Source organism: Syngnathus floridae, chromosome 21 (assembly GCF_059516105.1).
Source record: "Syngnathus floridae isolate MCC-2025c chromosome 21, RoL_Sflo_1.0, whole genome shotgun sequence".
Taxonomy (NCBI): Eukaryota; Metazoa; Chordata; class Actinopteri; order Syngnathiformes; family Syngnathidae; genus Syngnathus; species Syngnathus floridae.
The window spans coordinates 10,167,947-10,181,219 of record NC_142433.1 but is presented as its reverse complement, the minus strand read 5'-3'; the positions used below and the strand labels follow the sequence as shown (position 1 = coordinate 10,181,219).

The 13,273-nt window shown below is 51.4% G+C and overlaps 2 protein-coding genes across 7 annotated transcripts; both read left to right on the top strand.

Annotated features, from left to right (window-relative positions):
* The first annotated feature begins 333 nt into the window (after positions 1-333).
* On the top strand, positions 334-10,936 carry LOC148380558 (janus kinase and microtubule-interacting protein 3-like). 6 transcript variants are annotated; one of them, XM_088366082.1, is made up of 7 exons: positions 334-402; positions 4,394-4,561; positions 4,674-4,750; positions 5,218-5,394; positions 7,738-7,980; positions 8,127-8,343; positions 8,602-8,624. In XM_088366082.1, exons 4-7 carry the CDS (start codon positions 5,269-5,271, stop codon positions 8,607-8,609), a joined length of 594 nt encoding a protein of 197 aa, XP_088222208.1. In that variant the 5' UTR covers positions 334-402; positions 4,394-4,561; positions 4,674-4,750; positions 5,218-5,268; the 3' UTR covers positions 8,610-8,624. The 6 variants fall into 6 exon arrangements, 3 of the variants coding, with proteins under 3 accessions (XP_088222208.1, XP_088222206.1, XP_088222207.1); XM_088366080.1 differs by lacking the exon at positions 334-402 and adding an exon at positions 4,173-4,202; XM_088366081.1 differs by lacking the exon at positions 334-402 and adding an exon at positions 4,228-4,330.
* Positions 10,937-11,458: 522 nt separating this feature from the next.
* LOC148380557 (janus kinase and microtubule-interacting protein 3-like) lies at positions 11,459-13,273 on the top strand. The gene is made up of 8 exons (XM_088366079.1): positions 11,459-11,517; positions 11,604-11,702; positions 11,788-12,021; positions 12,142-12,207; positions 12,269-12,337; positions 12,414-12,491; positions 12,548-12,781; positions 12,861-13,273. Exons 2-8 carry the CDS (start codon positions 11,613-11,615, stop codon positions 12,975-12,977), a joined length of 888 nt encoding a protein of 295 aa, XP_088222205.1. The 5' UTR covers positions 11,459-11,517; positions 11,604-11,612; the 3' UTR covers positions 12,978-13,273.

Below are 13,273 nucleotides of genomic sequence, written 5' to 3'. Positions count from 1 at the left end.
AAGTGCCAGAGGCTAGGCGCCAGAGGCGAGTTTTTGTGGGCTGAAGTTTTAGTGGGGTTAGTGTGAATACAATCCAAAAGAATACAACAGAATACAATACAATAGAATATAATACATAGATTAAATTATATAGCTCTTACTACTTCCCATTAAATAAATTAAATACGTCTTACTTGTTCCCAATCCTTTTCAAAAAAGTAGTTTAAAACGAGGGCCCTTCACTCAACCTTTAACCTCAACCCCGCACGTCACATTGTGTTGTATCTGTGAATGTTGGTTGTGGCCAAATGATAGTTTTCTTTTATTCGTTTAGGTTCCACGGTGTTTGTTGGCTATGTTTTCCACTGTCAGAAGGATGAAAATACAAAGTACAACGCTTGGACGTGGGCGAAGGCGTCACCGGTGAGTCCTTCCTTCCTATTTATTTACCTTCTAGATGCTAGAGGCTAAGTGTTAGAGGCTAAGTGTTAGAGGCTAAGTGTTAAACACAATACGAACAACACAACGATACTGCACTGAACAACACGATACCGCACTGAGAAACACGATACCGCACTGAACAACACGATACCGCACTGAACAACACCATGCCGCACTGAACACCATGCCACACTGAACAACACCATCCCGCACTGAACAACACCATGCCGCACTAAACAACACCATGCCGCACTGAACAACACCATGCCTCACTGAACGACACCATGCCGCACTGAAAGACACCATGCCGCACTGAACGACACCATGCCGCACTGAAAGACACCATCCCGCACTGAACACCATGCCGCACTGAACAACACCATCCTGCACTGAACAACACCATCCCGCACTGAACAACACCATGCCGCACTGAACAACATTATGCCGCACTGAACATTATGCCGCACTGAACAACACCATGCTGCACTGAACAACACCATGCCGCACTGAACAACATTATGCCGCACTGAACAACACCATGCCGCACTGAACAACACCATGCCGCACTGAACAACACCATGCCGCACTGAACAACACCATGCCGCACTGAACAACATTATGCCGCACTGAACAACACCATGCCGCACTGAACAACACCATCCTGCACTGAACAACACCATTCCGCATTGAACACCATGCCGCACTGAACAACACCATCCCGCACTGAACAACACCATCCCGCACTGAACAACACCATGCCGCACTGAACAACATTATGCCGCACTGAACAACATTATGCCGCACTGAACAACACCATGCCGCACTGAACAACACCATGCCGCACTGAACAACACCATGCCGCACTGAACAACATTATAACGCACTGAACAACACCATCCCGCACTGAACAACACCATGCCGCACTAAACAACATTATGCCGCACTGAACAACATTATGCCGAAATGAACAACACCATGCCGCACTGAACAACACCATGCCGCACTGAACAACACCATGCCGCACTGAACAACACCATGCCGCATTGAACAACACCATGCCGCACTGAACAACACCATGCCGCACTGAACAACACCATGCCGCACTGAACAACACCATGCCGCACTGAACAACACCATGCCGCACTGAACAACACCATTCCGCACTGAACAACACCATGCCGCACTGAACAACATTATGCTGCACTGAACAACACCATCCTGCACTGAACAACACCATCCCGCACTGAACAACACCATGCCGCATTGAACAACACCATCCTGCACTGAACAACACCATCCTGCACTGAACAACACCATGCCGCACTGAACAACACCATGCCGCACTGAACAACACCATGCCGCACTGAACAACACCATGCCGCACTGAACAACATTATGCCGCACTGAACAACATTATGTCGCACTGAACAACACCATGCCGCACTGAACAACACCATGCCGCACTGAACAACATTATGCCGCACTGAAAAACACCATGCCGCACTGAACAACACCATCCCGCACTGAACAACACCATGCCGCATTGAACAACACCATGCCGCACTGAACAACACCATGCTGCACTGAACAACATTATGCTGCACTGAACAACACGATCCTGCATTGAACAACACCATGCCGCACTGAACAACACCATCCTGCACTGAACAACACCATCCCGCACTGAACAACACCATCCCGCATTGAACAACACCATCCTGCACTGAACAACACCATGCTGCACTGAACAACATTATGCTGCACTGAACAACACGATCCTGCATTGAACAACACCATGCCGCACTGAACAACACCATCCTGCACTGAACAACACCATCCCGCACTGAACAACACCATCCCGCATTGAACAACACCATCCTGCACTGAACAACACCATGCCGCACTGAACAACACCATCCTGCACTGAACAACACCATCCCGCACTGAACAACACCATGCCGCATTGAACAACACCATCCTGCACTGAACAACACCATCCTGCACTGAACAACACCATGCCGCACTGAACAACACCATGCCGCACTGAACAACACCATGCCGCACTGAACAACACCATGCCGCACTGAACAACATTATGCCGCACTGAACAACACCATGCCGCACTGAACAACACCATGCCGCACTGAACAACACCATGCCGCACTGAACAACATTATGCCGCACTGAAAAACACCATGCCGCACTGAACAACACCATCCCGCACTGAACAACACCATGCCGCATTGAACAACACCATGCCGCACTGAACAACACCATGCTGCACTGAACAACATTATGCTGCACTGAACAACACGATCCTGCATTGAACAACACCATGCCGGACTGAACAACACCATCCTGCACTGAACAACACCATCCCGCACTGAACAACACCACCCCGCACTGAACAACACGATCCCGCATTGAACAACACCATCCCGCACTGAACAACACCATGCCGCACTGAACAACACCATTCCGCACTGAACAACACCATGCCGCACTGAACAACACCATGCCGCACTGAACAACACCATGCCGCACTGAACAACACCATGCCGCACTGAACAACATTATGCCGCACTGAACAACACCATGCCGCACTGAACAACACCATCCCGCACTGAACAACACCATGCCGCATTGAACAACACCATGCCGCACTGAACAACACCATCCTGCACTGAACAACACCATGCCGCACTGAACAACACCATGCCGCACTGAACAACACCATGCCGCACTGAACAACACCATGCCGCACTGAACAACATTATGCCGCACTGAACAACACCATGCCGCACTGAACAACATTATGTCGCACTGAACAACACCATGCCGCAATGAACAACACCATCCCGCACTGAACAACACCATGCCGCATTGAACAACACCATGCCGCACTGAACAACACCATCCCGCACTGAACAACACCACCCCGCACTGAACAACACGATCCCGCATTGAACAACACCATCCCGGACTGAACAACACCATGCCGCACTGAACAACACCATTCCGCACTGGACAACACCATGCCGCACTGAACAACACCATGCCGCACTGAACAACACCATGCCGCACTGAACAACACCATGCCGCACTGAACAACATTATGCCGCACTGAACAACACCATGCCGCACTGAACAACACCATCCCGCACTGAACAACACCATGCCGCATTGAACAACACCATGCCGCACTGAACAACACCATCCTGCACTGAACAACACCATCCCGCACTGAACAACACCATGCCGCATTGAACAACACCATGCCGCACTGAACAACACCATCCTGCACTGAACAACACCATCCCGCACTGAACAACACCATGCCGCACTGAACAACATTATGGCGCACTGAACAACATTATGCCGCACTGAACAACACCATGCCGCACTGAACAACACCATGCCGCACTGAACAACACCATGCCGCACTGAACAACACCATGCCGCACTGAACAACACGACGTCGCACTGAACAACACGACGCCGCACAGAACAACACGACGCCGCACAGAATAACACAATACCGCACAGAACAACACAATACCGCACAAACAGTTTTAGATAATATTACGTCGCAGTCATGTGACGCGGACATGACGTCAATAGGCGGAACTCACGGCAAAATTATAATCCGTGGGCGTGGCTTGCAACAGGAAGTAGGAAAGCGGCAATTATGGCAAACAAGACACAGCGGTTAGTAACACGATGACTAACAAGGCAAATATTTTTGTTTTCAGCTTGCAACTTGACCGTCTAGAGCGTACAAGGTAATTACAACTGTTTTTTTTTTAGCCCTGAAAAGCGAGGGAGTGTGGCGTTTGGGAGGAATGTCGAACTCGGCGTCTGCTTCCAGCCACAGACGCCAAATTTCGACGATTATTTCGACTGGTCAACGGTTGTAAATTATTGCGTTGACTAAAAACTTTATTTAACTCTACTCTTAACTTTGCCGTTTCAGATATGCGGGTATTACACCGCGGAAATGACGTCAATAGGCTGAACTCTCGCCAAAATTCAAATCTGTGGGCGCAATGGCCTTGAGCGAGACACCGGATACAAACACGACGATTATCAACAGAAATATCTTTATTTTCTGCTTGCAAGTGGACCGTCTAGAGCGTACACGGTAAGTACAACTCATTGTGTTTAAAAAGATTTACGTTTGTGTAGTTTGCGTTGCGTTGTATCTGTGAATGTTGGTTGAGGCTAAATGTTAATGTTTAATTTCATTCCTTTAGGTTCCACGGTGTTTGTTGGCTGTATGTTTTCCACTGCAAGAAGAGGCTCGTATCATTGACCAGCAGGAGCTACAATGGTGAGTACCCCTTTCGTCTTCCATTTATGTTAAACACTTCCTATTTCATGTCTAACAGTACTCGATTTAACAAATAACCATAAATAAATACAGTGTGGGCAGTCACGTTAACATATGTGATTATCCTGCCTAATATGTTTATCACAAATATGTCACTAATCACTAATATGTTTATTTGTTTATCACAACACCTTTGGACCTTCAGCAATCGATTATTTCCCTTCATCTACATAGAGACAGAACGATGGTGTCTTAAACATCTCATTCATTTCACCAAATAACTTCACGCAGGTGGATAACGGCCGTCTCGGTCACGCTATGTTGCGTGATGCAGTTTTGAAGAACCAAATGCATTTATTCAATGAATAAGTCAAGCTAGTTCTAGGTTTATGATGTTGTAAGTTACGGTACCGATTGAAGTTGAGTTCGAAGCCAGTGGAAAACAGCGCTGCGTTTGTGCTCTCCAGGTACAAATGTTGTGATCTCTGACTGACGACCGGGCGAGACTCGAGTAAGAGATGTCCAAACGAGCTCCGGCAGGGCGGGCCAAGGCGGAGCGAACGGACGCCCTTCAGGCCGCCAATGACGAGCTGAGAACCAAACTGATGGACGTCCAGTTAGAACTTCAGCAGGAGAAGAACAAGGTGAAAACCTCAACAGACAGACACTGCCTGCCTCCCTGCCTGCCTCCCTGCCTGCCTCCCTGCCTGCCTCCCTCCCTCCCAGTTTTCCCGATGTAGATTAGACATGCGTGTGCCATGACTGTGTCAGCCTACATCAACAAATGCACCGAGGACGTCAGCACCACTAAGAATATCATCACCCGGGGCAACCAACGACCCTGGATGACTGAGGAGGTACGTCAAACGCTACGAGCGCGGAACTCTGCCTTCAAGTCTGGCGACAAGGAGACACTGAGGACAGCGAGAGCCAACTTGAACCGTGCCATCAGGATAGCGAAGCGAGACCGCAGTCGAAAATTTCAGGATCGTTTCCACGACGTCAAAAACATCAGGAGTATGTGGCAAGGCATACGGGCGATTACAGACTACAACTCACCCTCCCCCCCCCCCGGTGGGTGTAGTTGATGTTGACTTTCTAAATGGTCTAAATAACTTCTTTGGGAGGTTCGAGGCACTAAACGGCACTCCAGCAGTTAAAACTGTCCCCCATCAGGAAGAGGAGGTACTCTGCCTTGACTCCGCCGATGTGTTGAAGACCCTGAGGAGAGTCAACCCCTGTAAGGCCCCTGGCCCCGACAACATTCCTGGGCGTGTGTTCAGGGAATGTGCAAGTCATCTGGCTGGGGTCATCACAGACATTTTTAACACCTCGCTGGGCCAAGCCACAGTGCCGGCGTGCTTTAAGACTGCCTCCATCATTCCGGTGCCGAAGAAACCTCAAATCACCTCATTTAATGATTACCGGCCTGTTGCACTGACTCCGGTTATGATGAAGTGCTTCGAAAGGCTGCTTAAAGGTCACATCGTTTCCAGACTCCCCCTATTATTTGACCCGTTCCAGTTTGCCGACCGGCAAAACCGCTCCACTCAGGACGCCATCTCCTCCGTTCTTCACCTGAGCCTGGCTCACCTGGAGGAGAAGAACACCCATGTGCGGAGGCTGTTCCTGGACTTCAGCTCAGCGTTTAACACCATCATCCCACAGCATCTGGTAGGAAAATTGGAACACCTGGGCTTCAACACCCCCCTTCGCAACTGGCTGCTAGACTTCCTCACCAACAGACCTCAGTCAGTCCGGGTCGGACAGAACACCTCTGATGTCATCACCCTCAGCACAGGCTCCCTTCAGGGCTGCGTCCTGAGCCCCCTGCTGTGCACCCTGATGACACACGACTGCGTCCTCAGGTTCACCACCAATCACATCGTGAAGTCAGCAGACGACACAACGGTGGTGGGGCTCATCAGAGACAACAACGACCTGGACTACAGAGAGGAGGTGGAGCAGCTGGTGGGCTGGTGCAGAGAAAACAGCCTGATCCTGAATGAGGAGAAGATGAAGGAGATCATCGTCGACTTCAGGAAAAAACAGCCTCACCACGCTCCACTGATCATCAACAGCTCAGCTGTGGAGGTGGTCAGCACCACCAAATTCCTGGGGGTCCACATCACAGAAGACCTCACCTGGACTATGAACACTACGGCACTGGTCAAGAGGGCACAGAAGCGCTTGTACTTCCTGCGGAGGATGAGGAGAGCCCACCTGCCCCCACCCATCATGAGGACGTTCTACAGGAGCACCATAGAGAGCATTCTGACAAGCTGTCTCTCTGTGTGGTGTGGAGGCTGCACCGCCTCCGATTGGAAGAACGTGAGGAGAGTGGTGAGGACAGCAGAGAGGATCATAGGGGCTCCTCTTCCCTCCATTCAGGACATTTCATCTCAGCGCTGCATGTCCCGTGCCCGTAACATCATCAATGACCCATCACACCCCCACCATGGACTGTTCTCCCTGCTGCCCTCTGGGAAGAGGTTTGCAGCATCCGCTGCAGGTCCACCAGGTTCTGCAACAGCTTTTTCCCTGCTGTCATCAGACTGTTGAACACTAGAACTGTTGAGCTCTAAACTGAACTCTGCATCACACATTCACAGAACTGTACTTTATGACACTACGGACCTCTATCTTGCACTATCTCGCACTACCAACTTTACTGAACTTGTATAAACCCTTTAAATAGAAGTTTAATACATGGTTTAGCATTCCTCTGCACACTCTTGAATACTGTTTTGCCTACTTGCACTATTGCATAATTATCACTGCTGCACTTATTTTTAATATATATATATATATATATATATATAGTATATATGTATATATATATATATTCATAGGATATGTTACTTCTATTCAACTGCAATATCACTACTTTGTTGTAAGACGTATGCAACGGAATTTCGTTTTGTATGCACCATGTGCAGACAAGATGACAATAAAGTTTGTCTAAGTCTAAGTCTAAGTCATGTCAGGTCAGCTGTCTGGAGAGAGAGAGAAGTCAGGACCTGCGGGCGGAGCACCACCGTGCCACCGCCGCCATGACGGAACTCAAAAGCAAACTCCATGAGGAGAAGCAGAAAGAGTTAGCCATTACCAGGGAGACATTACTGCGGCAGCATGAAATGGAGCTGATGAGAGTGATCAAAATCAAAGATGGAGAGATCCAGCGACTGAATGCCTTGGTCCTCAGCCTGAGGGACGGCTCCATGGACAAGGTGATCCGCTCTATCCGTGTCTGACTATCCGCACGCCACGTCGGGCTTCGATGCGGCCGCTACCGTATTGTGTAGCTTGTCCCCAGTAAGCGTCGCGGCGCTCCGTTGCGGTCTCAACGGCCCGGTGTGGCGCAATGTCTGCTCAGGTGAGGAGGGGGGGCGCTTTGCTGGCGGAGGTGGAGGAGACGCGGCGGTGTCGGGAGACCGAGCGGTGTCGCCTCCACCAGGAGCGCGGAAGAAGCCCTGGCAGCGGCCCAGCAGGCCTGGCAGTCCCGAGCGGCCGAGCTCCGATCGGCTCATCACCAGCATCGGGAGGAGCTGAGCCGAACCAAGAGAGACTGCGAGAGGGAGATCCGCCGACTGGTAGGACTGATCAGATGCGCGGTGCGTGGCTATGTTCCCAATTTCGTTGTATACCTGCAGTGCAATGACACCTAAGGCATTCTATTCTATTCTATTTCACAAGAAGAAAATGTCCGGTTGCTCGCTTCGCTTTTGTCACAGCAAAGGTGTTCTAGTCGATTCAAGAAAAAAATTGGCCGGTTGCTCTCTTTGTTTTTGTCACAATTCTGGCAAATGAGTTTGCCCGCCTGCCTGAGCGCTCCCCGTTTGTACATCCAGACGGATGAGATCAAGCTGAAAGACAGAGCGGTTAGTGTTTTGGATGAAGCCCTGGGGCCGGCCACGTCCACCGCCTTCAGCTGCAGACTCAGGCTGCCGAGCAGCAGATCGCTGCCCTGAGGGATTCCCAAAGGGCGGGCCTAAACTACCCTGGAAGTGGGGTCAACGCCGCTACTAGCAATCCTCTTTATTGCGTAAGCCACCTCATCACACACTTGCAGTACGCATGACTTAGTTCGTTGCTGGAGGAAGGTAGCACAAAAACAGTTTTGAACTTTGAACGAGTGCTTGTGTGTGTGTGTTGCGGGGCGTTTTCAGTCTCAGGAGGATCGGGACACGCGACGGTTTCATCTGAAAATCGCTGAGCTCAGCGCAGTCATCAGGAAACTGGAGGATCGAAACGCCCTGCTTTCTGAAGAGCGCAATGAACTGGTAATTTATTGACGGCACGCTTGAAGGTTTGCGCTACGTTTGATGCGCGCCATCCAGCGAGGCACCCATTGCGCTTGCTTATTAGTTGAGCGGCGCGGCGAGTCGGTTGCCTGGTAGATGTCTTTTATTGGGAGCCAAAGCCACGATTCCGTTCAAACCGATGCAAAAGGAATGGATACGTTCTGGCCCGCGTGTTGTGCGTCTTTCACATCCCGCACTTCATGCTTGCAGCTAAAGCGACTGAGAGAAACAGAAAGCCAGTTTCTGCCACTCCTGTACAAAAACAAACGCCTGAGCAGGAAGAATGAAGAACTCTCGCTGGTGCTGTGTCGCCTTGAAAACAAAGTGCGCTTTGTCACCCAGGAGAACGAGGAGATGGCAAGCTTGGTAAGTCGACGCGGACAACGGCGGCGTGCCAACAGAGTCCACTGCATTTGTGTTCCACAGAGAAGGCCTAGTTCGCTCAATGACCTGGACCGCGGTTGCGGCCAGCAGGACGGTGAAATGGAGTTCCTTCAAGTTGTGGAGCAGCGGCACATCATCGACGACTTGTCCAAGGTCTTCAGGCAGGCGACTCGGTGCACGTACGGCAGCGCCGCGCTCGCTCGCTGTCGCCAGGAAACCTTTTCCGTCCAAAGCTTGGCCGGCGGCCGCCATCCAAAAAATTGGCCCCTTAAATTCCGACCTTTCAAGCAGGAGCATTGTGCGCACGCGTTTGAACACGCTTTAGACTTGTTTTGCCGTTTTCAGCAGCTCAAAGCTCCCGTTTTGTCAGCGCCTTTGCCACTCGCTGTGCGCTGAAAACGACGGACTTGCCCGGCTGCTCAGCCCGTCAACCATGAGCCGCGAGCGCGACGTCATTGTCCGTAGGCAGCTAGTGGCAAAATGCACCCTGTTAGAGTTGCGCTCGCTCCAACTTATTTTGCAAGAACCACACGGGAGACAAGTAAGTTCTTTTGGACACCTGCAGGTGGAGAGTCCATCCGTTGTACGAATGAAGTCTGACTCTCGGCTCCTGCACGAGCATTTTAATTAAGAGAAACAGGGTGGGTGTAAGAGTGGATTGAATAGAGGAAGCCCTTGACCTCTAGTCAAAACATAGCAAGGGGTGTTTTACAACTTTGTGTAGGAAGGGATAAGCGATAGGGATAAATAGGGGATAAATAATATTATTTATTACAGGTCGCAGTCAAAGTCAAAGCAACACAATGATACGATAAAGATAATCTGGAAAACCCTGACACACCCTGTAGTTGTCACTTTTGGAAAAGACGAGCGTCCCTCCAATCATCGCCGGTGATGTGTTTTTCAGGCTCTGGAGACAGGAGCTCATGTCAGAAATGTCATTGTGAGTCGCGTTTGTTTCTGCGCCGGAGCCGTTCGTTCCCTTTGCATCCAAAGAATCTCAAAGGCGGATTATTTGTGTCGACAGGAGAGAGATTTGCTGCTACGATACCGACGTCGAGAATCTCTGAGGAGGAACAAAGCGTGAGGTCCTGCAAGGTGAGTCTGTTTGTTTGCGGCTGCTTGGTGTTGCGCAAGATGAAATGGCCTTTTTCTCGCTATCGTTCCTCTCGTCGATTCATCGTGAGGTGTCGCTTCAGTTTGTTCAGAGAGATGTTTGCTTCCGCGCCCGCAGGTCATCGAAACATTTTACGGCTACGACGAAGACGTGTTGGTGGACTCGGACGGATCGTCCTTGTCTTTTCACACCGACAGAACCCCCGACACGGAACCCGAAGAGGTAGCCCGCCATTTCTGCCAGCGTATTGGCACCAAACATTCCTCTTCAGCCTGGAATCGGACTCGTCTTTGCGTCGCGGGTGCTTTGTCGCCGGTCTGACTGATTCTGGTACTAGTGCTGTGTTGCATTGGTGTGTGCATGAAGAGGCGGAGCTTCGCTACCGCCAGCTGACGCAAGAATATCAAGCGCTGCAACGAGCCTACGCTCTGCTAGCCCAGACCAGCGAAGGGGACTACGACGCCGAGAAGGAGATCAAGGTGGCGCCCCTTCCCGCAACCCCCGGCCGGGTCGCAGCCTCCCCGTTCTCACCCAGCCTCGGGTGTTCTCTGGTCTGAAAGGAGGAGGAGGAGCCTCCCTCCTCCTCCTTTCAGACCAGAGAAAAGCTGATGGTAGAAATGGGTCACTATCAAAGCAGAGTAGCAGATCTGGAGTCAGCGCTGAAGCAACAAGGACAGGTAAGCTCATCAATGAGCACACCTTTTTCTCAGACAAAATAGCTACATTCTTCAGTCACTCATCCGTCTGGCATTACTGGACCAACCCCCCCCCCCCACCCCCCCCCGAACGTGGCTGGGAAAATGCGGAGAAAAGCAAATGTCATTTTCCAGTCAACCAAAGAATTTGTGGATGAAAATGACACAACATTCCAAAGCTGTCCACGCGTTTGTCTCTTCTAGAATGTCAAGTGGGTGGAGGAGAAGCAGCTGCTGCGTCAGAGCAATCAGCAGTTGGCGGAAAAGGTGACGGAAAGAAAGGCGCTGGGCGGAGTCGCTTGGCGTCACACCTGTCGGGAAGCCCCGCAGATGAGGTCTGACTGTCTTTTCAGGTCAGGCGGATGGAGGCGGAAGAAGCGCGTCTGAAAGAGCACATCCAGGATATCCGAGACCAAAACGAACTGCTTGAGTTCCGCATCCTGGAGCTGGAGGTGGGAAGACTCGCACAAGCGTGTTGAGGCCAGAGATGTGACGGACGGACGGACGGACGGACGGATGCATGCCTCTGCCTTTCAGGAGAGGGAGTGGCGCTCCCCCGTCTTGAAGTGTCTGCAAGTCCGTTTCCCAGACGGCCTCAGCCCTTTGCAGATCTACTGCGAGGCCGAGGGCGTGAGCGTACGTAAGCCGTCCCTCGCAACCCTAACCTTAACCCGAGGTCCCAGAACACCTTACATTGCTCCTTGCGCCTTTCCCCCGGACATCGTCATCAGTGATCTGATGAAGAAGCTGGACATCCTGGGCTATAACGCCGTAAGTGTATGTCGAACTCCTTATGTTCGCACTCCACGAGACTCGGCGGCTCAAATGTGACTTTTGGAAGGCTTTGCGCTGAAAGAAGCTTGTTGACGCTGTGCCTTTGGGCTCTTGCAGAATCTCACCAACGAGGAGCAGATGGTCGTGATTCACGCCAGGACCCTTCTCACCCTAGCCGAGAAGGTAACGCGCACGTCCACGCACGCTCTCGCATTCTGCTTATGTGACAGCAGCCTTTCCTCAGTGGTTAGAATACATCAAAGTGACCAAGTCAGCACTTCAACAGAAGATGTTGGACATTGAAAGTGAGAAGGTAGACAGACACGCGACATCAGCCAAGGGGAACTCCGGCAATGTGCCCCAACAATTCTGACCTTGAGCTGTGCTAGGATATGTTCTGCAAGCAGAAGGGCTACCTGGATGAAGAGTTGGACTTCAGGAAGTGTTCCATGGACCAGGCTCATAAGGTAAGCCGCCCTCAAATCTCCCGCCGGACCACTGATGGACGAGGATTGCGGCCCAGAGGATCCTGGAGCTGGAGGCCATGTTGTACGAGGCGCTACCGCAGCGGGACTGCCCCGCCACGGACGGCGAAAAAGCCAGCCACGCTGGCGTGAATGACGTGCTGACGGCGGATCAGAGAGAAGAGCTTAGGAGCGCCGTGGACCAATGGAAGCGAGCCCTGATGTGCGAGTTGAGGGAGCGCGACGCTTGCATCCTCCAAGAGAGAATGGATCTGCTGCACAGCGCGCAACAGGTAAGGGCCCAAAGCCAGCCCGGCACTTACTTGCACGCTTACTGGCTTTTGAATGCCACTTTCCATTTGTCCGTCCTAGAGGAACAAAGAGCTGAAAGAATTCATCGAAGCTCAGAAGAGACAAATCAAACAATTGGAGGAGAAGTTTCTGTTTCTCTTTCTATTCTTCTCCTTGGCCTTCATTCTGTGGCCCTAACACCAGCTGGTGAGTGAGCTCCAGCGGCACCGCACTCGACACCTCCGATACACTGCCAGCCGGTCTCAGACGTTGGCAGACGCTCCGATGCCAACGTATACCCCCCGCCACGGTGACAGAGGCACCGCGTCACACCGGCGCTCATCCAATCAGAAGGCAGGAAAAGCAAATTCACATGCAGGGCACTTTTGAACCAGAAGAGAGCGCCACAAAAAACGGTTGTTGCCCCAAACGCGCACTAAAAAGGGTCAGAATAACAAGAGTCCCACTGGCCAGCCGGGGCCACCCGTCCAGCT

Coding starts and splice junctions, on each gene's coding strand:
- LOC148380558 (XM_088366082.1), top strand. CDS start 5,269: ATGTCCAAACGAGCTCCGGCAGGGCGGGCCAAGGCGGAGCGAACGGAC. Junction 5,395..7,737: donor TTCAGCAGGAGAAGAACAAG/GTGAAAACCTCA, acceptor AAGTCATGTCAG/GTCAGCTGTCTGGAGAGAGA. Junction 7,981..8,126: donor GGGACGGCTCCATGGACAAG/GTGATCCGCTCT, acceptor ATGTCTGCTCAG/GTGAGGAGGGGGGGCGCTTT.
- LOC148380557 (XM_088366079.1), top strand. CDS start 11,613: ATGGAGGCGGAAGAAGCGCGTCTGAAAGAGCACATCCAGGATATCCGA. Junction 11,703..11,787: donor TCCGCATCCTGGAGCTGGAG/GTGGGAAGACTC, acceptor TCTGCCTTTCAG/GAGAGGGAGTGGCGCTCCCC. Junction 12,782..12,860: donor TGCTGCACAGCGCGCAACAG/GTAAGGGCCCAA, acceptor TGTCCGTCCTAG/AGGAACAAAGAGCTGAAAGA.